At 44.5% G+C, this 25,974-nt stretch overlaps 1 protein-coding gene across 5 annotated transcripts in view; it reads right to left on the bottom strand.

Moving 5' to 3' along the window:
- Nucleotides 1-25,974, bottom strand: part of GTF2IRD1 (GTF2I repeat domain containing 1) — a 191,923-nt gene that overhangs the window by 112,667 nt on the left and 53,282 nt on the right. For 4 of the 5 annotated variants that reach the window (XM_063953724.1, XM_063953726.1, XM_063953722.1 and 1 more), the window contains exons 2-5: nucleotides 16,078-16,209; nucleotides 13,314-13,455; nucleotides 11,162-11,308; nucleotides 8,147-8,330 (exon numbers count right to left, since the gene is read on the bottom strand). In XM_063953724.1, coding sequence (XP_063809794.1) covers nucleotides 8,147-8,330; nucleotides 11,162-11,308; nucleotides 13,314-13,455; nucleotides 16,078-16,203 — 599 coding nt within the window. In that variant the 5' untranslated portion in view covers nucleotides 16,204-16,209. The remainder of the gene's footprint in view (nucleotides 1-8,146; nucleotides 8,331-11,161; nucleotides 11,309-13,313; nucleotides 13,456-16,077; nucleotides 16,210-25,974) is intronic. The other variant, XM_063953725.1, reaches the window with a different exon arrangement.

Here is a 25,974-nt window from a genome sequence, read left to right as displayed (position 1 = left end):
TGTGAGTAAGATTAGCGACCCTAGTGGCCGACACAAACACCGGGCCCATCTAGGAGTGGCACTGCAGTGTCACGCAGGATGTCCCTTCCAAAAAACCCTCCCCAAACAGCACATGACGCAAAGAAAAAAAGAGGCGCAATGAGGTAGCTGACTGTGTGAGTAAGATTAGCGACCCTAGTGGCCGACACAAACACCGGGCCCATCTAGGAGTGGCACTGCAGTGTCACGCAGGATGTCCCTTCCAAAAAACCCTCCCCAATCAGCACATGATGCAAAGAAAAAGAAAAGAAAAAAGAGGTGCAAGATGGAATTGTCCTTGGGCCCTCCCACCCACCCTTATGTTGTATAAACAAAACAGGACATGCACACTTTAACCAACCCATCATTTCAGTGACAGGGTCTGCCACACGACTGTGACTGATATGACGGGTTGGTTTGGACCCCCCCCAAAAAAGAAGCAATTAATCTCTCCTTGCACAAACTGGCTCTACAGAGGCAAGATGTCCACCTCATCTTCACCCTCCGATATATCACCGTGTACATCCCCCTCCTCACAGATTATCAATTCGTCCCCACTGGAATCCACCATCTCAGCTCCCTGTGTACTTTGTGGAGGCAATTGCTGCTGGTCAATGTCTCCGCGGAGGAATTGATTATAATTCATTTTAATGAACATCATCTTCTCCACATTTTCTGGATGTAACCTCGTACGCCGATTGCTGACAAGGTGAGCGGCGGCACTAAACACTCTTTCGGAGTACACACTTGTGGGAGGGCAACTTAGGTAGAATAAAGCCAGTTTGTGCAAGGGCCTCCAAATTGCCTCTTTTTCCTGCCAGTATAAGTACGGACTGTGTGACGTGCCTACTTGGATGCGGTCACTCATATAATCCTCCACCATTCTATCAATGTTGAGAGAATCATATGCAGTGACAGTAGACGACATGTCCGTAATCGTTGTCAGGTCCTTCAGTCCGGACCAGATGTCAGCATCAGCAGTCGCTCCAGACTGCCCTGCATCACCGCCAGCGGGTGGGCTCGGAATTCTGAGCCTTTTCCTCGCACCCCCAGTTGCGGGAGAATGTGAAGGAGGAGATGTTGACAGGTCGCGTTCCGCTTGACTTGACAATTTTGTCACCAGCAGGTCTTTCAACCCCAGCAGACCTGTGTCTGCCGGAAAGAGAGATCCAAGGTAGGCTTTAAATCTAGGATCGAGCACGGTGGCCAAAATGTAGTGCTCTGATTTCAACAGATTGACCACCCGTGAATCCTTGTTAAGCGAATTAAGGGCTGCATCCACAAGTCCCACATGCCTAGCGGAATCGCTCCCTTTTAGCTCCTTCTTCAATGCCTCCAGCTTCTTCTGCAAAAGCCTGATGAGGGGAATGACCTGACTCAGGCTGGCAGTGTCTGAACTGACTTCACGTGTGGCAAGTTCAAAGGGCATCAGAACCTTGCACAACGTTGAAATCATTCTCCACTGCACTTGAGACAGGTGCATTCCACCTACTATATCGTGCTCAATTGTATAGGCTTGAATGGCCTTTTGCTGCTCCTCCAACCTCTGAAGCATATAGAGGGTTGAATTCCACCTCGTTACCACTTCTTGCTTCAGATGATGGCAGGGCAGGTTCAGTAGTTTTTGGTGGTGCTCCAGTCTTCTGTACGTGGTGCCTGTACGCCGAAAGTGTCCCGCAATTTTTCTGGCCACCGACAGCATCTCTTGCACGCCCCTGTCGTTTTTTAAAAAATTCTGCACCACCAAATTCAAGGTATGTGCAAAACATGGGACGTGCTGGAATTTGCCCATATTTAATGCACACACAATATTGCTGGCGTTGTCCGATGCCACAAATCCACAGGAGAGTCCAATTGGGGTAAGCCATTCCGCGATGATCTTCCTCAGTTGCCGTAAGAGGTTTTCAGCTGTGTGCGTATTCTGGAAAGCGGTGATACAAAGCGTAGCCTGCCTAGGAAAGAGTTGGCGTTTGCGAGATGCTGCTACTGGTGCCGCCGCTGCTGTTCTTGCGGCGGGAGTCCATACATCTACCCAGTGGGCTGTCACAGTCATATAGTCCTGACCCTGCCCTGCTCCACTTGTCCACATGTCCGTGGTTAAGTGGACATTGGGTACAACTGCATTTTTTAGGACACTGGTGAGTCTTTTTCTGACGTCCGTGTACATTCTCGGTATCGCCTGCCTAGAGAAGTGGAACCTAGATGGTATTTGGTAACGGGGGCACACTGCCTCAATAAATTGTCTAGTTCCCTGTGAACTAACGGCGGATACCGGACGCACGTCTAACACCAACATAGTTGTCAAGGACTCAGTTATCCGCTTTGCAGTAGGATGACTGCTGTGATATTTCATCTTCCTCGCAAAGGACTGTTGAACAGTCAATTGCTTACTGGAAGTAGTACAAGTGGGCTTACGACTTCCCCTCTGGGATGACCATCGACTCCCAGCGGCAACAACAGCAGCGCCAGCAGCAGTAGGCGTTACACGCAAGGATGCATCGGAGGAATCCCAGGCAGGAGAGGACTCGTCAGAATTGCCAGTGACATGGCCTGCAGGACTATTGGCATTCCTGGGGAAGGAGGAAATTGACACTGAGGGAGTTGGTGGGGTGGTTTGCGTGAGCTTGGTTACAAGAGGAAGGGATTTACTGGTCAGTGGACTGCTTCCGCTGTCACCCAAAGTTTTTGAACTTGTCACTGACTTATTATGAATGCGCTGCAGGTGACGTATAAGGGAGGATGTTCCGAGGTGGTTAACGTCCTTACCCCTACTTATTACAGCTTGACAAAGGGAACACACGGCTTGACACCTGTTGTCCGCATTTCTGGTGAAATACCTCCACACCGAAGAGCTGATTTTTTTGGTATTTTCACCTGGCATGTCAACGGCCATATTCCTCCCACGGACAACAGGTGTCTCCCCGGGTGCCTGACTTAAACAAACCACCTCAGCATCAGAATCCTCCTGGTCAATTTCCTCCCCAGCGCCAGCAACACCCATATCCTCCTCATCCTGGTGTACTTCAACACTGACATCTTCAATCTGACTATCAGGAACTGGACTGCGGGTGCTCCTTCCAGCACTTGCAGGGGGCGTGCAAATGGTGGAAGGCGCATGCTCTTCACGTCCAGTGTTGGGAAGGTCAGGCATCGCAACCGACACAATTGGACTCTCCTTGTGGATTTGGGATTTCGAAGAATGCACAGTTCTTTGCTGTGCTGCTTTTGCCAGCTTGAGTCTTTTCATTTTTCTAGCGAGAGGCTGAGTGCTTCCATCCTCATGTGAAGCTGAACCACTAGCCATGAACATAGGCCAGGGCCTCAGCCGTTCCTTGCCACTCCGTGTGGTAAATGGCATATTGGCAAGTTTACGCTTCTCCTCCGACAATTTTATTTTAGGTTTTGGAGTCCTTTTTTTACGGATATTTGGTGTTTTGGATTTGACATGCTCTGTACTATGACATTGGGCATCGGCCTTGGCAGACGACGTTGCTGGCATTTCATCGTCTCGGCCATGACTAGTGGCAGCAGCTTCAGCACGAGGTGGAAGTGGATCTTGATCTTTCCCTAATTTTGGAACCTCAACATTTTTGTTCTCCATATTTTAATAGGCACAACTAAAAGGCACCTCAGGTAAACAATGGAGATGGATGGATTGGATACTAGTATACAATTATGGACGGGCTGCCGAGTGCCGACACAGAGGTAGCCACAGCCGTGAACTACCGCACTGTACTGTGTCTGCTGCTAATATATAGACTGGTTGATAAAGAGATAGTATACTCGTAACTAGTATGTATGTATAAAGAAAGAAAAAAAAACCACGGTTAGGTGGTATATACAATTATGGACGGGCTGCCGAGTGCCGACACAGAGGTAGCCACAGCCGTGAACTACCGCACTGTACTGTGTCTGCTGCTAATATATAGACTGGTTGATAAAGAGATAGTATACTCGTAACTAGTATGTATGTATAAAGAAAGAAAAAAAAACCACGGTTAGGTGGTATATACAATTATGGACGGGCTGCCGAGTGCCGACACAGAGGTAGCCACAGCCGTGAACTACCGCACTGTACTGTGTCTGCTGCTAATATATAGACTGGTTGATAAAGAGATAGTATACTCGTAACTAGTATGTATGTATAAAGAAAGAAAAAAAAACCACGGTTAGGTGGTATATACAATTATGGACGGGCTGCCGAGTGCCGACACAGAGGTAGCCACAGCCGTGAACTACCGCACTGTACTGTGTCTGCTGCTAATATAGACTGGTTGATAAAGAGATAGTATACTCGTAACTAGTATGTATGTATAAAGAAAGAAAAAAAAACCACGGTTAGGTGGTATATACAATTATGGACGGGCTGCCGAGTGCCGACACAGAGGTAGCCACAGCCGTGAACTACCGCACTGTACTGTGTCTGCTGCTAATATATAGACTGGTTGATAAAGAGATAGTATACTCGTAACTAGTATGTATGTATAAAGAAAGAAAAAAAAACCACGGTTAGGTGGTATATACAATTATGGACGGGCTGCCGAGTGCCGACACAGAGGTAGCCACAGCCGTGAACTACCGCACTGTACTGTGTCTGCTGCTAATATATAGACTGGTTGATAAAGAGATAGTATACTCGTAACTAGTATGTATGTATAAAGAAAGAAAAAAAAACCACGGTTAGGTGGTATATACAATTATGGACGGGCTGCCGAGTGCCGACACAGAGGTAGCCACAGCCGTGAACTACCGCACTGTACTGTGTCTGCTGCTAATATATAGACTGGTTGATAAAGAGATAGTATACTCGTAACTAGTATGTATGTATAAAGAAAGAAAAAAAAACCACGGTTAGGTGGTATATACAATTATGGACGGGCTGCCGAGTGCCGACACAGAGGTAGCCACAGCCGTGAACTACCGCACTGTACTGTGTCTGCTGCTAATATAGACTGGTTGATAAAGAGATAGTATACTCGTAACTAGTATGTATGTATAAAGAAAGAAAAAAAAACCACGGTTAGGTGGTATATACAATTATGGACGGGCTGCCGAGTGCCGACACAGAGGTAGCCACAGCCGTGAACTACCGCACTGTACTGTGTCTGCTGCTAATATAGATTGGTTGATAAAGAGATAGTATACTACTAATATTATATATACTGGTGGTCAGGTCACTGGTCACTAGTCACACTGGCAGTGGCACTCCTGCAGCAAAAGTGTGCACTGTTTAATTTTAATATAATATTATGTACTCCTGGCTCCTGCTATAACCTATAACTGGCACTGCAGTAGTGCTCCCCAGTCTCCCCCACAATTATAAGCTGTGTGAGCTGAGCAGTCAGACAGATATATAATATATATAGATGATGCAGCACACTGGCCTGAGCCTGAGCAGTGCACACAGATATGGTATGTGACTGACTGAGTCACTGTGTGTATCGCTTTTTTCAGGCAGAGAACGGATATATTAAATAAACTGCACTGTGTGTCTGGTGGTCACTCACTATATAATATATTATGTACTCCTGGCTCCTGCTATAACCTATAACTGGCACTGCAGTAGTGCTCCCCAGTCTCCCCCACAATTATAAGCTGTGTGAGCTGAGCAGTCAGACAGATATATATAATATTATATATAGATAATAGATGATGCAGCACACTGGCCTGAGCCTGAGCAGTGCACACAGATATGGTATGTGACTGAGTCACTGTGTGCTGTGTATCGCTTTTTTCAGGCAGAGAACGGATTATAAATAAAACTGGTGGTCACTATCAGCAAAACTCTGCACTGTACTGAGTACTCCTAATGCTCCCCAAAATTAGTAAATCAAGTGTCTCTCTAATCTATTCTAAACGGAGAGGACGCCAGCCACGTCCTCTCCCTATCAATCTCAATGCACGTGTGAAAATGGCGGCGACGCGCGGCTCCTTATATAGAATCCGAGTCTCGCGATAGAATCCGAGCCTCGCGAGAATCCAACAGCGTCATGATGACGTTCGGGCGCGCTCGGGTTAACCGAGCAAGGCGGGAAGATCCGAGTCGCTCGGACCCGTGAAAAAAAACATGAAGTTCTGGCGGGTTCGGATTCAGAGAAACCGAACCCGCTCATCTCTAGTTAGAAGTTGATTGGCTGGTTCTTTATCTCTCTGCAATTTTTCACTTTCCAAGGCTTAGTACATCTCCCCCTTAGTGACAATACCAAGAAAGTTAAAAATAATTTATCCCATCTTGCATATAAATCACATCAAATCCATCTCTCACTCTGCCCTTGTGTCAACTTGCCATGCACGTCATTTCACCTGTTTAAGTGGCCACACTACTAGCCAGGTTGCGGTTCTTCACTTAAGCCATTTGCGGCTCACCGGAATCATCTTTACCTCTGTTTAAACAGCTGCCACAAATGCTCTAACAGCTGGAATATCAGCCTTCCATACAGCCGGGTCCTGCAGTAATCCATTCAGCATGCAATTCAGATGTGAGGTACATCTTCTGGCAAACTATGTGTTTTCCAACGCTGATTTGCCCAATTGGTGTTCCCACACCACTACATATTCAGCTAGCTCCCTGCTACGGATGCACAAGTGTATAGCTCACCATGTGTGGATAGACTATCTGTCCAGGTGCTGTGGCTAACACTTTTCTCTCTAGCTGGGGTTCTATGGTGACAATAGCCTGGTTTCCCTGTGATCTTAAACCAGCAAGTAGACAGAAGCATCTGCACTCACTAACCTTGGCTATTGCTTCCATGAACAAGGTAGAGCCTGATATACTGTGATGGGCAAATACATTCACTTCTGGGGCTGCATGGGCAACCGTATAACCTTAAAAATGGTCTGCACATCACCAGGGGTGAATTTAGGGGTGAGGGCGCCCCTAGGCAAACGCCGCCCCCCACCTGCCTAATTTTATTATTTTTATTGATTGGTTATAAGTAGGGTGGCCAATCCCGGGATTGGTGGGATCCTGGGATTTAGGCCTAAAATTGGCCGGGATTCAATCACGGGATTGGAACTTCCAATCCCAGGGATTTCGGGATTAGAAAGCTCCTTGTTTTTTTCAGTGTCGGGCAGCGTTGAGTGTCCTCAGGAAGCTCAGACGCTGCCCAGCTCCCCCTGCGCAGCGTGGCGTGAAATCAGAGGTCACGCTGCGCAGCCAGCCACCCGTCACCCACCACACAGACGTCGCCGAACCCGGAGGAAGTGTGCCCAGCCATTCGCCCATCATCCGCCGCACCCGGAGGAATGATTACAGTATGTTTATATATTTACGAAGTAGAATAGGAAAGGTATATACAGCGCTAAAAACTGGATATGGAAAAACTAAATATATTTTATTACATAAAATGGTTGCAACAATTTAACAGTTAATTTTAAAATGAAAAATAAATAATAAATATTTTGATAACGACAATAGGGCAAGCACAGCAATAGTTTGGTATATTACCACATGTAGAAGTCGGACATATTCCACTATAAAAAATCCATGGAAAAGTGCCACAGTCCTGGGGACAAATTCAGTATTGTCATATCACAGTCCATATCCAGTTTTTAGCGCTGTATATACCTTTCCTATTCTATTGTTCTCTCCAGGGATTAACTATCCCTTTAAAACAGCTGCTTAAGGTCAAGCATCTCATTTTATTAGCACCGGGCCCATTACCTCGGTAATTTCTTTCTGCATATTTACTAAGTAGGACAGTTTACAGGGGCAGTATGTGCATATCCTACCCATTTACACTCAACTTATGATGGTGTATGCAACAGTACAGTGGAAATATTTTGCAGTTACTGGCACTTTTTGGCTGACAGTACCAACACAAGCATCCAAGTGCCGCCTCGAAACAAGTGCCGCCCCTAGGCATGTGCCTCACTTGCCTAAAGGGAAATTCGCCAATGCACATCGCCCTTAAACACTTATCTGCAATAACAGACCCACAGGCATTTTAAACAAGTGTTACAGATATAACAAACAAAAAAACAAAAACAAAGCAGAATAAGCTGGGGGCTGCAAATGAAGGTCCCGAAGACTACTTGTTGCTCTAGGGCCACCTGTTGGCCAGCAGTGACAAGGAGACACAGTACCACAATGAGAGATTGATGCAAGTGATAAGATCTGAATACTTACCTTTTTAGCTTAAATCTGATGTTGTGACTATGCTCTAAAATAAGCATTAGACTCTTAAGGTTATATTCAGAAGGCTTCTGGAAGTGGATCCCATCAGGTAAACCAAGCACCACCAATGAACCATTATTCTTTGTAATCTTTTCATATGGCACAGGCACAAGATTTGACATACCCAAAGCCTCACCTAAAACAAAGACAAACTTTGTATTATTACATATGAAGGGGTGCGTTACTGTGGAAATATGTAAGAAATAACCCAAAAAGGATTAAAGTTAATTTTGCTTCTGCAGTTGTATTTACTTTTCTTTGTGCTGTGGGATGATATTCACATAATCCCAGCAAGTACAGCCCACACAGGGAATTGTACAATGTATGAGTTGTGGTGTGCAGAACATAAACATTAACCAGCTGCCAGCTGTGTCTTGGGTTCCTCCTTGCCCATATTATATCATGTTTCCCACCAATACTGAGCATGGGCGCCGAGATAAAGAATCATTGGTTTTAATAAAACACGTACAGTATACAGACCTTTGGCGTCATGCTGTGGGAAGGGGGAAATCAAATAAAATGCCTCTAGTAATCTTTTATCAATCTTATTCACTGTGCTCTAAAATTCTACCCTCACTACTTTTAAAGGCCTGACATTCAAATATGCTAACATATATTTATTCAGCACAAAATAATGTCATTAGTCAATTTGCGATGCAGTCACATGACCACCAGTTGGGATCCCGGTGGTCAGGAAGGTGACGCCAGGATCCCAATAGCGTCCAATGCCGACACACAGTGTCCATGACATGCATGGAGTGGGAACAGAACCTCTGGCTCTGCAAGGGGCTACCCCCCAAACCAGCCCCCCACACACACACCCCACCTCGCCAGCATTCTGGCGGTCGGGATCCCGGGTCGGTATTCAGACCTCCGGGATCCCGCCCGCCGGCAAAACAAACCCAACCCATCAATTTGGTTTGAATCCCAACCCTAGAGAAGCTGGGGAATCTCCAGATGTGCTCAGTATTATAGGTGCATTTGACTTGATCCAGAGCACGTACTGTACTGCATGTAACACACACCAGGAGTGCTGCTGCAGTGTGTGCTAGCTCATGTAGTGCAGTGAACTGGGAAGTGGCCAGGGGAAGCTGAGGCTGCACACAGGGCTCTGTAGTAAACAGAAATTGTACATACCCGTGTCAGCTGAGCAAATGCACATGGACAATGATTTATTTATTTTTTACTCAGCTGCACTATTTTACATTCGCTGATAGGTCAGCTCTTCGTGGGGGACCCATTGTTCTGTTTTGTTTCACAGGAGGGGTGGGTGCACATGAATTACTGAACATACTCTCAAAATATTGCATTGATAGAAAGCAAATAACTATGTAAATTGTCACTTTATAAATAGAGACCGTGATCACCTGATTTATCTCAGAACAACATAAATATGAGCCACATAAGAACAAATGTAATGATATGCTCATTAATACAACAGCATTAGATCTGTGAATGCGCAGCATCTATGCGTCGGAGACCCTGTTGTGTGGTATAATAGGCAACACCCAATAAAATGATCAGCTTGAGCTTATAACATTTAGCAATATCTTTATTAGGGGTCGAGTTGGAGTTTTTAGGTGTTTTTCAGGCAATTTTGCAAACTGGGTATTTACTAAAGGCAAAATCGACTTTAAATCTACATAAAATCGGACCTTAGAACATCGAAGTATTGACCGAATACCCGACGGCAACATCTCCCAAAAAATAGACCTGCCTGTGGCATTTGTGTTTGGGAGAAGCACTGCACAGATCAGTATGATCAGCACGATCTCCGCAGGCTTCTTTAGTGAAAAAATTGTGAAAAAGTAAAAGAATGGCAAAAAAAAAAGGTATGGGTCCCCCCCAAAAGTATAACCAGCGTCAGGGTCATGAGCCAGTCCTAGTTCTAGAAATACAGGGGAAAAAATGCGTAGGGGTTCCCCATATTTCCATCAATCAGCACTGAGTACAGTGTAATGCTGCAGCAGGGGGACACACTTGACGGAGGTATCTGGTCTTTAGGTCAACGGCACTTAGTTCGACACTCACTAGGTCGACCACTATTGGTCGACATGCATTAGGTCGATATGGTCTACAGGCCGACATGGTCACTAGGCTGACATGGAAAAAGGTCGACATGAGTTTATCACATTTTTTATTTAATTTTTTTAATTGTTTCATACTTTACGATCCACATGGACTACAATTGGGAACGGCAACTTCCCCGAAGCATGGCGAGCAAAGCCAGTCATGCGAGGGGAAACGGTGCACTAATTGGGGTTCCCGGTCACTTTTACGAAGAATATGACACACACAAAAAAACATTTAAAAAAAACCATGTTGACCTTTTTCCATGTCGACCTTGTCCTATTTCAGGTGTCAACCTAGTCACTGTCGACCAATAGTTGTCGACCTAGTGACTGTCATCCCTATGATCCACACCCCTTGACCGGATCCCCTGCAAAAACATTCTCATCTGCAAATTGGTCACCACAGCCTTGGAAATCCCCTGAAAGTGGGGCCCCCCAGTGTACAGCAGGCGCCCTTAGCCCATCATCTTACTTTGTGCCTGCACGCAGGTCCCTCCTCCTCAGTGGAGCTACCTTCCCAGTGATATTCGGGATGATGGCACACGCACACAAGTGAGTAAACGTTTTGGCACAGTGCTAGTCTTTGCTTTCACTGCACAGAAGATAGCACTGAGAAGATGTCCTTACAAATGCGGAGGGATACGCTGACCGGCACACGGTATGTATACTCCGAGTACACAATGTGGGGCCCTCCAAGACCCAGGGACTCGTGTGCATTGCACCCATTATAAATGCGCCTATGCTATACCTCTCTTCAGGTGTAAGGGGACACAAGTAAACAATATGGAAAATAACCTATATACAGTATGTATGCGTACAAATCTTTGGAGCACACATGAAAATACACCCTGTAATTTATTTTTTTATAGTTTGATAAAAGCATTTTTTTGCTTACTATATAGTACATCAAAGATCTCCTCAACCATCTTCCGGAGAAGGTAAATATCAGAAGTCGGGTTTGGTGACACTTGCTGGACATTCCGGGTGGAATCCCTGCTTCTCCTTTGGTCCTCAGCTCCCTGCTCTTCTCTATGGGCACCCACTGCAAATAACATTTAAAAAATGACAAGATCAGAAGTTGAATATAATGGATTAATATATGCACTGGTGTTCTATGATCAATTATATTTATCTGAGTATTCCCTTACAATAAGCAAAGTTGCAGTAAAAATTTGCATGAATAGATTTTGCTGCGGAATAAGCAATGTAAAATTAGTACAGTAAAATTAAAATAATAAACTACAAATGATGTTTTTGAAAAACAAAGACATAAAATATTAATGTCCATAACCCACCTTTCTAAGGTAAATTACAATTATGTCATATTGGGCCTAATTCAAAGGTGCATGTAAACCACGCACAATGCAGCAGCCCGTCTCTGAATTAGGCCCATTATGTGGTTTCATTATTTTTATTGTCTGTTTTACGTGGTTATTTAATATGCCCTGCAACTGCTATGAATACTAGTTCATAATCTTTTTGGCGTGTAGTCAAGATGTCGGCATTTGGCATCCCAGCGGTCAGAATGCCAACGCCGTCATCATGAAATTGCCGGAAACCCGATAGAGTCAACACTTCAATTTTACACAGGTAAGCCCTGGGGGTGGGGTATTAGGTTAGGCTGCGGGGGGATTGTTAGGGTTAGGCCGCAGGGGTGGGAGGGTTATGCAGCGGGGAGAAGCGGTTAGGGTTAGCCACCCCTGGGGAGTGCTAGGGTTAGGCTGCGGGGACTGTGGGTCAGGCACCACTCGGGAGGGCTAAGGTTAGGTTGGGTGGGGGGGGAGAGGGCTTATGGGCAGGCTGCGAGAAAGGTGGGTTAGGGTTGGGGGGGGAGAAGAGTAAGGGTTAGGTAACCTTTTAGACAGCTGTCGGGATTTTGATCTCCGGGATGCCACTGTCGGTGTCTTGACAGCTGCCATCCCTGGGGGGCCAGGATATCCTATGTATTCCACTGTTTTGGGTATTATTATATGTATTTAAAGACAAAGAATTCAACATTATTAAACAATGTCATACAGTATGTTACTTAGCTTCTACAGAATATCTTTGTATACCTTTTAATATTGTTCTCTTTGTAAATTAAGATATTTTTAATATTTATGCATATCTTTATACATTATGTCATTTTTTTTTTTAAATAGTCAACCAACAACATCAACCAATTTAAATTATTACTAGTTGCCACTGAAACATTGAAATGGTTTTAGTTTGAAAGTATAGGTATGATACTTATACTTGATGAAATCTATCCACTGTTATTACATAATACCATAATACATCCAATATGTATTGAATATAAGGTGACTCATCACAAATATATCTGTCGGTCAAGTTAAATTATTATGACCACCTCCTACATTTGATGTCAGCAGCACGTAGCCCATGAAGTATGTCACGTGTCGTGCGCTGGCTTGGTGGGTATATAAAGTGTGTGATAGGCCGTTTGCACACATATCACTCGTTGCTGTGATGGATAAAACTGTTGATTTATTAGAGTTGCAAATAGGGATGATTATTGGCCTTAGGGCCAAGGGTGGCAGTATTTCTGAAACAGCGCAGTTTGTGAACTGTTTGCGTGATGCTGTAGTGAAGGTATATCATGACTGTACAAATGGCACCATTGTGAATGACCAACATGGAAACTGCGTGCCATTGATGTGAGAGGTGAGCGTCGGCTGCCAACGTGTGTGAGGGCCTACCGACATGCTACAGTGGAGCAGCTCACCGTCAAAATGAACCTGGGGTCTACCAGACGTGAGTCTAAAATGACAGTTCAGCCCCTCTAGCTGCTGTCTGTGCTGCACACGGTGGTTACTCTGGCTAGGAGCCGGTGGTCATAATAATGTGACTTGACTGAGTATAAATCATGACAGAGAAAGTACAACAGGAGTAGGCAAAATTAAAAATTCAAGCACCAATGAAAAATACATAGGAGTCAGATGCGTTTTTAGGACTAGGAAAGATATTCCACCATAATGATCAGTAGAATAAAGGCAACAAACCTGGTTACAAGGATTGGAAAGCTATTCCTTGGATAAATAACTTACCACAGAACTGTTGGAAATCTGTCTGAAGCTCTTTTCTGGAGTTTAAATAAAATTTCCCCTTTTCAGTCCCAACTACAAACGAGTTCTCTTCATGTACAGCTATACAGGCCACTTCAGCATTAAGTTTGGAGAGCGCAGTGCACTGTAAAGTAATGCAAACAGACCAGTTTAGATAACAGAGGATAGGAGTATGGTGACCAATCCCGGGATCAGGATCAACTGGATCCCGGGATTTTGGCCAATAATTGCCCGGGTTTCAATCCTGGGAATGGAAGCTCCAATCCCAGGGATTTCGGGACTAGCCAGCCCCTTTGTTTTCATTTCAATGCCGAGCAGCGTTGAGTGTCCTCAGGAGGCTCAGACGCTGCCCGGCTCCCCCTGCCCCCTGCTGTGCACACTGTGCAGCAGCATGACATGAAGTCAGAGGTCACGCTGCGCAGCCAGCCGCCTGCCGCCCGGACCTCACCGCCTGCACTACCCTGCACCTCACCACCCGTCCAGATGAGATTGAGTTATGTGGGCTGGGCGGGAGGGGGCACATTGAAAAGAAACCAATCCCGGGTATCCCCGGAATCTCAGGATTGATCATTTTTCAATCCAGATTCCTAGGATTGAAAAGATGGCCCAGGATTGGCCACACTAGATAGGAGTGTCTTTTATATTTAGGTGTATTCAAAACTTTAAAGCAACCTGTAGCTATACACAGAAATAGTATTTTGCATTGTCTGATTACATAAATAATTTAAAAATAAAGTTAAGGTAAAGTATCCTGCAGGTATAGACTCATCTTACTATACTCTTTTCTTTTTTTTTTTGTTTGTCAGAACAAATCTGTTTTCTAAGGAAACATTTTATAAGTTTCTTAACACCTGTTGCTATATTTCTTTTAAAGTACATCCCACAACAATATTCACTGTTTTTAAATCAATAAATTAACATTTGTCACATCCTGGACTGTATAATAATCACAAAAGAGTTCTTTCAATACTACACATTTTGTATACTCCCACAGCAGAAAATTAAGCGGGAGTCTCTATTTCTATAGTATTAAAGAAAATGTGTGAGATAGTGAGACTGCAGATTTTTTCTTGTTTTTATTTACATTTTATTTACTCTTATATGCATTATTTTAAATCGTATATTTATTATGATTATTATTTTATTCTTTTGCCAACATGGACAGATTGTGTGCAGAAATGAGTAATGATAGCTGGTATCATGTAACATTGCAGTCATATTAAATCTGTTTTATCATCATCATTTGTTTGTATGGCGTTGCAGATTCCGCAGATCGGTATAATCAAAATTACATGAATACAATTACCTCTAAATTCAATGCAAGAATAATACATGCACACAAGGATAATACACGAGTTTCATTAAGTATAATAACAAGTAAAAGAATACAAATAGATGATATCATAACAAAATGGGAATATGTACAATATCAGCATGTGACACAAGTAGAAGGGCAAGTATTATTATTCACTGAGAGACACAAAAGGGACATACATATTAGAGCGACGCACATGAGTCTGAGGGTAGAGAGGACCCTGCTTATTATAGCTTACCATTATTATTATCAATTTTTTATATAGAGCCAATATATTGCGTTGCGCTTTACAATTGTGAACAAAAGGGAATAACAGACTGTAGACAAAGAGGCTTGAAGGCCCTGCTTGTAACTTTACAATCTAAATGGAATCAGACTTTGTGCAGATTACGTGCCACACATGGGAATTTGGTCCAGTCATATTATAGAGGTTGTTGGAGGGTTATATGATCCAGTCTGCGGTCAGCGGGCTGTGTCAGTGTAGAACGAGAACATAACTAACGTTATATGGAGACCAGATAAATAGTATGTACTTGGGTAGCATAGCTTACGAATAAGCTTTCCTTAGAGGTGAGTTCCAGGGCTTACAGGTTTGGAAGTTAGTTGCTAGTTGTGCCATGGAGGGAATATCGCAGAGTGGGTGCAGCCCGAAAACAGTCCTGAAACTGTGAATGGAAGCAGTTACGTATGGATGTTAAGGGGGGTACACACAGAGCAATGTTCACTAGACAAGACCCAGCAGAAGAAAGAAGAGGAGGCGCTGCTGGCCAGGATAGGCCAGTAGCCGAAGAAAGCAGCTGAGGATCGGAGAGTGTTGCAGTGATGGAAAGGAAAAGAGCTAATCAATGCTCCCCACTGCAGTCTCTACCAGTGCCACTGCAGGCGGTTTTGATAACCTTCACTTATTTAACACCACCTAGACCACTAGGGTTGTAAGGAACTAGGCCCATTGGCGCAGTCAGGCCTCAGGCCTGTGGTGCATGTTAGGTAAGTAGAGGGCTTTGCCCCTGGTAGTTGACCATGGGCATTATGCCCAGGTCACTGTGTCATTATTTTGAAGTGGGGGTATGGAAAATTCGGAGGGCTCAGGCCTTAGCACTGCCTAAGTAACCCCCCCCCTTGATATTTCCATACCCCCACATCAAAATATTTACTTCAACCACTGTTCAGAATGATTTGTTGTAATATGATAACTTTGTAGAATTAGAACTGTTAACTCATAAGACTGAAAAAGACCAAACTCACAGAAATAAAAACTACAATGTCACCAAACGGGGGCATTTATCCTAACAAATCCGTAAGATGAATTTTGTGCAAACGTTTATCATCAAAAAGTGCCTAAAAATCAAATTCTCCTGAAAACCAATGATTGTTATTAATATTGTATAAGGTGTAAAATTTATGTTTAACATTCTCTTAAATGGAACTTACCATAGAATCTAAGGCAGATACAAGGCTTGTGATAATTTCATCTTTTCCATTATGAACAGTGGAAATCCACATGTCGTGTCTTGAGTTATTTATGGGTCCTTCATACTGGTTTCCGGCTAGTGCCATATTCTTCTAGAATAAAAACGTGGTGTTAATGATCATATGTAGACATTAAATTACTACTTGTTTGCTACAGACTACTCTCTGCAAAACACCAACACAAAAAGAACACGAAGGATTATACAGTATACCTGAATAATTCTAGTGTAAAATATCTAAGTCTTTCCTCTTCACCCATCTTTTGCATTTTCCAGCAATTAAAAACCCATTTCTTCCAATTTGTATACTCCTATATGCAGCACATCACAGAAAATGAAAGGCTAAAAAACGCCATATCTTATAATCACTGTCAACCACATGTCATCTTGCAAATGTCATACACTATCCAGAGTCCAGAACGGAAACCACATTACATTTTCTGTCCGTTCTAGTAAATCAAGCACCAATGGGAGAAATGTGGTTGAAATATGAAGAAATGAAGCTAAAACCAAGGAAAACATATGTACCAATTTATTACTATTTAGGTATTTATTAACAGTTTCTTATACAGGGTGGTATTCAAATGTCCGTCCCCCCTCCCACACCCGCTCACGCCCGCTGGCAGTTATTCAAATGCGCGAACAGTGACCCTTATGGGCGTCCATAGCAGTCGAGTAACTTAAGTGGCTCGATAGGGGCGATGACGGGGGACAACTGAATATCACCCCGCAATCTCTTTAGATGGGAGATCGGGCGCTATGTATCAACAGTGATAACACAAACTGGGTGATAACAGACCTAGAGATAGGAAGGCTACTACTAAAATTTTTATAATTGAAGCCTATAAAACTAGAACATACAGTATGATAATGCTTTAAACACAATTGCAAGCAAATTATATAAAAATAAAATTGTACATAAAAGTTTGACAAATTTCTTCTAAATATTCACATTTTATTATAGAATGAATTTGCATAGTCTAAAGAACAAAATAAACTGTAAAAGTTTGATAAAAAGAAACAAACAAACATTTGTGTAATAAATAATTAAGAAAAAAAGGTTATCTTTCTAAATTTACTGTGTAGCAATAAATGCGTAACAGCCACAGGGTGTGAAAAGGTTATAGTTAATAAAAAATGTAATGTGCAATAACTTCAGTAATCTCCCATAGTGATGTAAAAGTGAGTCACAATTTTTAGATTGACTGGTACAAAAATTAGAGCTAGATTATAAACCCAATAGCACTGCCACAACATACTGCAGCAACAGGAGCAAAGTCACACAAAATAATCTGCAATTGTTCTTACAGCTGGTGTTGTGGTGTCATTACAATTTAATTCTAACTTTCATCTGCAATTCTAGCAAAACGATACTACTTCTAAATACACATTCTCTATACTGGCAACAATATTGGGAATATGTTCCAATGTTGCAACATATGTGGCATCAAAATGGTGGTTATTCAGATCCTGTAGCATCAGTACTTGCATGCACAGGACCCGTTCTGTGCATGTGTGAATGGGTCCTGTGACGTAGCACGCAGTCCGGCATCAGACTGTCAATCAGTGATTTCCAAAAACATGCGACAAGTGTGTTGATGCGCATGGGGAGTGAAGGCTATCCCCCACAGCTTTCACTCCCCATACGCATCAATGAGATTTGAGCATCCACGACCCTGTTGCGGGTTTACTGAAAGTCCTTTCTTGGGATAGGTACTAACCACTACATAACGAGAACACTCCCACAATACCTGCAGTTTTGGACATTCTCTACAAAACCGCATCAAAAGCTGGGTTTTATGCTTTGTCAGGCCTTTAATGCAGATTTTTCAGATGTTGTTTGTTCGTGGGTCTTTCTATCGTTAGTATTGTCTTCAGCAAAGGAAATGTATATATAGTTACATAGTTACATAGTTGGTGAGGTTGAAAAAAAGACAAAATGTCCAACGAGTTCAACCTGTATTTTAAAATTAAATATAATTTAGATGCTGTAACCTTGGATATTTCTATCAGTTAGGAATTTAGCTAATCCATTTTTAAACTTATTTAGTGAGTCCACTATTACTACCTCCTCTGGTAGAGAATTCAAAATCCTTACTGCCCTTACTGTGAAGAACCCTTTCCTCCGTTGTGTATGATTTTTTTTTTCTTCTAACCTCAGGGGGTGTCCTCATGTCCTGTGTAGCGTTTTTTTTAAATCATCTGATAAGTCCTTGTATTGTCCCTTAATGTATTTATAAATATTAATAATGTCCCCTCTCAGTCGCCTCTTTTCCAGTGTAAACATAACTAACCTTGTCTTTCCTCATAATTCAGTGCCTCTAACACCTTAACCAGTTTGGTGGCTCGCCTCTGAGCCCTTCCTAGTTCCAAAATATTGTTTTTATAGTACGATGCCCAGATTTATGCACAATATTCCAGGTGCGGCCGCACCAATGATTTACACAGTGGCAGGATTACACTCTCATCCCTTGTCTCCATTCCCCGTTTTATGCATGCTAACACCTTATTTGCTTTTGTTGCTGCATTTTGACATTGCGTACTGCTACTAAGTCTATTATCGATGAGCACACCCAAATCCTTTTCAACCACCGTTATCCCTACATTTCCGCCATTTAGTTTATATGCTGCCCGATTATTAATCCCAAAGTGCATAACTTTACATTTTTCTATATTGAACCTCATTCTCCATTTGTCTGCCCAGACCTCCAGTCTGGATAGGTCATTCTGTAGAGACTCAACATCCTTGTCTGAATTAATTAGTTGAAACAGTTTAGTATCGTCTGCGAAAATTGACACTGTGCTTTCTAGGCCCACTTCTAGGTCATTAATGAATATGTTAAACAGCAATGGTCCGAGTACTGAACCCTGCGGTATTCCACTAAGCACTGAGGCCCATTCAGAGAACTTTCCATTAATCACCACTCGCTGTTCCCTGTTGTACAGCCAATTACTTACCCAAGTAAAAATAAGAATTTACTTACCGATAATTCTATTTCTCGGAGTCCGTAGTGGATGCTGGGGTTCCTGAAAGGACCATGGGGAATAGCGGCTCCGCAGGAGACAGGGCACAAAAAAGTAAAGCTTTACTAGGTCAGGTGGTGTGCACTGGCTCCTCCCCCTATGACCCTCCTCCAGACTCCAGTTAGGTACTGTGCCCGGACGAGCATACACAATAAGGGAGGCATTTTGAATCCCGGGTAAGACTCATACCAGCCACACCAATCACACCGTACAACTTGTGATCTAAACCCAGTTAACAGTATGACAACAGAAAGGGCCTCTTAAAGATGGCTCCTTAACAATAACCCGAATTAGTTAACAATAACTATGTACAAGTATTGCAGATAATCCGCACTTGGGATGGGCGCCCAGCATCCACTACGGACTCCGAGAAATAGAATTATCGGTAAGTAAATTCTTATTTTCTCTATCGTCCTAAGTGGATGCTGGGGTTCCTGAAAGGACCATGGGGATTATACCAAAGCTCCCAAACGGGCGGGAGAGTGCGGATGACTCTGCAGCACCGAATGAGAGAACTCCAGGTCCTCCTTTGCCAGGGTATCAAATTTGTAAAATTTTACAAACGTGTTCTCCCCCGACCACGTAGCTGCTCGGCAGAGTTGTAATGCCGAGACCCCTCGGGCAGCCGCCCAAGATGAGCCCACCTTCCTTGTGGAGTGGGCTTTTACAGTTTTAGGCTGTGGCAGGCCTGCCACAGAATGTGCAAGTTGAATTGTGTTACAAATCCAACGAGCAATCGACTGCTTAGAAGCAGGTGCGCCCAACTTGTTGGGTGCATACAATATAAACAGCGAGTCAGATTTTCTGACTCCAGCCGTCCTTGCAATGTATATTTTTAAGGCTCTGACAACGTCCAACAACTTGGAGTCCTCCAAGTCGCTAGTGGCCGCAGGCACCACAATAGGTTGGTTCAGATGAAATGCTGATACCACTTTAGGGAGAAAATGCGGACGAGTCCGCAGTTCTGCCCTATCCGAATGGAAGATTAGATAAGGACTTTTATAAGATAAAGCCGCCAATTCAGATACTCTCCTGGCAGAGGCCAGGGCTAGTAACATAGTCACTTTCAATGTGAGATATTTCAAATCCACCTTTTTCAATGGTTCAAACCAATGGGATTTGAGGAAATCTAAAACTACATTTAGATCCCACGGTGCCACCGGAGGCACCACAGGAGGCTGTATATGCAGTACTCCCTTGACAAAAGTCTGGACCTCAGGGACAGAGGCCAATTCTTTTTGGAAGAATATTGACAGGGCCGAAATTTGAACCTTAATGGATCCCAATTTGAGACCCATAGATAATCCTGATTGCAGGAAATGTAGGAAACGACCCAGTTGGAATTCCTCCGTCGGAACCCTCCGATCCTCGCACCACGCTACATATTTTCGCCAAATGCGGTGATAATGTTTCACGGTGACTTCCTTCCGTGCCTTAATCAAGGTAGGAATGACTTCTTCTGGAATGCCTTTCCCTTTTAGGATCTGGCGTTCAACCGCCATGCCGTCAAACGCAGCCGCGGTAAGTCTTGAAAAAGACAGGGACCCTGCTGTAGCAGGTCCCTTCTCAGAGGTAGAGGCCACGGTTCGTCCGTGAGCATCTCTTGAAGTTCCGGATACCAAGTCCTTCTCGGCCAATCCGGAACCACTAGTATTGTTCTTACTCTTCTTTGCCGTATGATCTTCAATACCTTTGGTATGAGCGGCAGAGGAGGAAACACATACACTGACTGGTACACCCAAGGAGTTACCAGTGCGTCCACAGCTATTGCCTGTGGATCTCTTGACCTGGCGCAATATTTGTCCAGTTTCTTGTTGAGGCGAGACGCCATCATGTCTACAATTGGTCTTTCCCAACGGTCTATTAACATGTTGAAGACTTCTGGATGTAGACCCCACTCTCCCGGATGAAGATCGTGTCTGCTGAGGAAGTCTGCTTCCCAGTTGTCCACGCCCGGGATGAACACTGCTGACAGTGCTATCACGTGATTCTCCGCCCAGCGAAGAATCTTGGCAGCTTCTGCCATTGCACTCCTGCTTCTTGTGCCGCCCTGCCTGTTTACATGGGCGACCGCCGTGATGTTGTCCGACTGAATCAACACCGGCTTTCCTTGCAGGAGAAGTTCCGCCTGGCTTAGAGCATTGTAGATTGCTCTTAGTTCCAGAATGTTTATGTGAAGAGACTTTTCCAGACTCGTCCATACTCCCTGGAAGTTTCTTCCTTGTGTGACTGCTCCCCAGCCTCTCAGGCTGGCGTCCGTGGTCACCAGGATCCAATCCTGAATGCCGAATCTGCGGCCTTCTAATAGATGAGCCTTCTGCAACCACCACAGAAGTGACACCCTTGTCTTTGGTGACAGGGTTATTCGCAGGTGCATCTGCAGATGCGACCCTGACCATTTGTCCAACAGATCCCTTTGGAATATTCTTGCATGGAATCTGCCGAATGGAATTGCTTCGTAAGAAGCCACCATTTTTCCCAGGACTCTTGTGCATTGATGTACTGACACTTTTCCTGGTTTTAGGAGGTTCCTGACCAGATCGGATAACTCCTTGGCTTTTTCCTCTGGAAGGAAAACCTTTTTCTGAACCGTGTCCAGAATCATTCCTAGGAACAGCAGACGAGTTGTCGGGATTAAATGGGATTTTGGAATATTCAGAATCCACCCGTGTTGTCTTAGCACCTCTTGAGATAGTGCTAAAGCTGTCTCCAGCTGTTCTCTGGACCTTGCCCTTATTAGGAGATCGTCCAAGTATGGGATAACTAATACGCCTTTTCTTCGAAGAAGAATCATCATCTCGGCCATTACCTTGGTAAAGACCCGAGGCGCCGTGGACAATCCGAACGGCAGCGTCTGAAACTGATAGTGACAGTTTTGAACAATGAACCTGAGGTACCCCTGGTGTGCGGGGTAAATCGGAACGTGTAGATACGCATCCTTGATGTCCAAGGATACCATAAAGTCCCCTTCTTCCAGGTTCGCTATCACTGCTCTGAGTGACTCCATCTTGAACTTGAACTTTTTTATGTAGAGGTTCAAGGACTTCAGATTTAGAATAGGCCTTACCGAGCCATCCGGCTTCGGTACCACAAATAGAGTGGAATAATACCCCTTTCCTTGTTGTAATAGGGGTACTTTGACTATCACCTGCTGAGCGTACAGCTTGTGAATGGCTTCCAACACCCTCTCCCTTTCGGAAGAGACGGTTGGTAAGGCAGACTTCAGGAAACGATGAGGAGGATCCGTCTCAAATTCCAACCTGTACCCCTGAGATATTATCTGCAGGATCCAGGGGTCTACCTGCGAGTGAGCCCACTGCGCGCTGTAATTTTTGAGACGGCCCCCCACTGTCCCCGAGTCCGCTTGAGAGGCCCCAGCGTCATGCTGAGGTTTTTGCAGGAGCCGGGGAGGGCTTCTGTTCCTGGGAAGGAGCTGCCTGTTGGTGTCTCTTCCCTCTTCCTCTGCCTCGTGGCAGGTACGACAAGCCCTTTGCTCTCTTATTTTTGTAGGAGCGAAAAGGCTGCGGTTGAAAGGTCGGTGCCTTTCTCTGTTGGGGAGTGACTTGAGGTAAAAAAGTGGATTTCCCGGCAGTAGCCGTGGCCACCAAGTCTGATAGACCAACTCCAAATACCTCCTCCCCTTTATACGGCAAAACCTCCATGTGACGTTTTGAATCCGCATCGCCTGTCCACTGTCGTGTCCATAAGGCTCTTCTGGCTGAAATGGACATAGCACTCACCCGAGATGCCAGTGTGCAAATATCCCTCTGTGCATCACGCATATAGATAAATGCATCCTTTATTTGTTCTAACGACAGTAAAACATTGTCCCTATCTAGGGTATCAATATTTTCAATCAGGGATTCTGACCAAACTACTCCAGCACTGCACATCCAGGCAGTTGCTATAGCTGGTCGTAGTATAACACCTGCATGTGTGTATATATTCTTTTGAATAACTTCCATCTTTCTATCTGATGGATCCTTAAGTGCGGCCGTCTCAGGAGAGGGTAACGCCACTTGTTTGGATAAGCGTGTGAGCGCCTTGTCCACCTTAGGGGGTGTTTCCCAGCGCGCCCTAACCTCTGGCGGGAAAGGGTATAATGCCAATAACTTTTTTGAAATTATCAACTTTTTATCAGGAGCAACCCACGCTTCATCACACACGTCATTTAATTCTTCTGATTCAGGAAAAACTGTTTGTAGTTTTTTCACACCATACATAATACCCTGTTTTACGGTATCTGTAGTATCAGCTAAATGTAACGTCTCCTTCATTGCCAAAATCATATAACGTGTGGCCCTACTGGAAAATACGTTTGAATTTCTACCGTCGTCACTGGAATCAGTGCCCGTGTCTGGGTCTGTGTCGACCGACTGAGGCAAAGGGCGTTTTACAGCCCCTGACGGTGTTTGAGGCGCCTGGACAGGCATTAATTGATTGTCCGGCCGCCTCATGTCCTCAACTGACTGTTTAAGGGAAGATAAACCATCACGTAATTCCACAAATAAAGGCATCCATTCTGGTGTCGACCCCCTGGGGGGTGACATCTGCATATTTGGCAATTGCTCCGCCTCCACACCAATATCGTCCTCATACATGTCGACACCACGTACCGACACACACCGCAAACTCACAGGGAATGCTCTAATGAAGACAGGACCCACTAGCCCTTTTGGGGAGACAGAGGGAGAGTCTGCCAGCACACACCACAAAGCGCTATATATACAAGGGATATCCTTATATTAAGTGCTCCCTTATAGCTGCTTTAATATATATATATATAGCCATTAATGTGCCCCCCCTCTCTGTTTTACCCTGTTTCTGTAGTGCAGTGCAGGGGAGAGACCTGGGAGCCGTTCTGACCAGCGGAGCTGTGACAGAAAATGGCGCCGTGTGCTGAGGAGATAGGCCCCGCCCCTTTTTCGGCGGGTTCTTCTCCCGCTATTTTTCCAGTCAGGCAGGGGTTAAATATCTCCATATAGCCCCTATGGGCTATATGTGAGGTATTTTTAGCCTTGTATAAGGTTTATATTTGCCTCTCAGAGCGCCCCCCCCCAGCGCTCTGCACCCTCAGTGACTGCCCAGTGAAGTGTGCTGAGAGGAAAATGGCGCACAGCTGCAGTGCTGTGCGCTACCTTATGAAGACTGAGGAGTCTTCAGCCGCCGGTTTCCGGACCTCTTCACGCTTCAGCATCTGCAAGGGGGTCGGCGGCGCGGCTCCGGGACCGGACTCCACGGCTGGGCCTGTGTTCGATCCCTCTGGAGCTAATGGTGTCCAGTAGCCAAGCAGCAAATCCACTCTGCATGCAGGTGAGTTTACTACTTTCCCCCTAAGTCCCACGTTGCAGTGATCCTGTTGCCAGCAGGACTCACTGTAAAGAAAAAAACCTAAACTAAACTTTCTCTAAGCAGCTCTTTAGGAGAGCCACCTAGATTGCACCCTTCTCGTTCGGGCACAAAATCTAACTGGAGTCTGGAGGAGGGTCATAGGGGGAGGAGCCAGTGCACACCACCTGACCTAGTAAAGCTTTACTTTTTTGTGCCCTGTCTCCTGCGGAGCCGCTATTCCCCATGGTCCTTTCAGGAACCCCAGCATCCACTTAGGACGATAGAGAAAATAGTGTTACCCACCCCAAGCTCTCTCAATTTAAAAATTAGTCTTTTATGCGGCACTGTGTCAAAAGCCTTAGCAAAGGCCAGAAAGACCACATCTACTGTTTTACCCTGATCAATATTTTCGCTCACTTTCTCGTAGAAGCTTATTAAGTTAGTTTGACATGACTTATCCTTCACAAAACCATGGGGGTTATTCAGACCTGATCGCTCGCTAGCGTTTTTTGCACCGCTGCGATCAGGTCAGAACTGCGCATGCGTATGCACAGCAATGCGCAGGCGCGTCACACAGGTACAAAGCGGTTCGTTGCTCTGCGATGGGTTTGTGCGAAGAATCCAATCGCACGGGCGATGGCAAGGAGATTGACAGGAAGAAGGCATCTGTGGGTGTCAACTGACCGTTTCCTGGGAGTGGTTGGAAAAAAGCAGGCATTCCCAAGCGTTTGCAGGGCAGGTGTCTGATGTCAATTCCGGTCCTGGACAGGCTGAAGTGATCGAATCGGCTGGGTAAGTCCTGGGCTACTCAGAAACTGCACAAAATCTTTTTGTACCGCTCGGATGCACATGCGATCGGACACTTGCACAGCTAAAATACACTCCCCGGTGGGCGGCGACTATGTGAACCCAGGCTGCAAAAAACAACTAGCGAGCGATCAGATCTGAATTATCCCCCATGCTGGTTCCTATTAATAACCTTGGAGGTATCTAAGTACCCTAGTATACTATCCCTTAATATACCTTCCAGTATTTTCCCCACTATAGATGTCAAACTTACCGGTCTATAGTTGCTGGGATGAGTTTGAATTCCCTTTTTAAATATTGGGACTACCTCTGCCGTCCGGCAGTCCTTCAGTATCATTCCCGATGTAATTGACTCACTGAAAATCAAATGTAAGGGCCTCAACAGCTCTGAGTCAAGTTCCATAAGAACCCTGGGGTGTGGTCCATCTGGCACAGGACATTTATTTATTTTAATTTTACTTAGTCTCTCCCATATTATTTCCTCATTTAACCATGTACTTAGCAACAGGTCGTTTTTGTCGCTGATGTTGTGCACTACTTCCGTCAACTGGTCCTCTTTCGTGAATACTGATGAAAAGAATTTATTCAATAAATCTGCTTTTTCCGTATCATTTTTAATCAAGACATCCAACTCACCCTTTAGTGGTCCAATATCTTCCTTTTTTAACCTTTTTCCGTTTATATACTTAAAGAACTT

This window comes from Pseudophryne corroboree, chromosome 2, assembly GCF_028390025.1.
Source record: "Pseudophryne corroboree isolate aPseCor3 chromosome 2, aPseCor3.hap2, whole genome shotgun sequence".
Classification (NCBI taxonomy): domain Eukaryota; kingdom Metazoa; phylum Chordata; class Amphibia; order Anura; family Myobatrachidae; genus Pseudophryne; species Pseudophryne corroboree.
The sequence above is the reverse complement of the archived record's forward strand: the minus strand, read 5'-3'. Positions and strand labels throughout refer to the sequence as shown.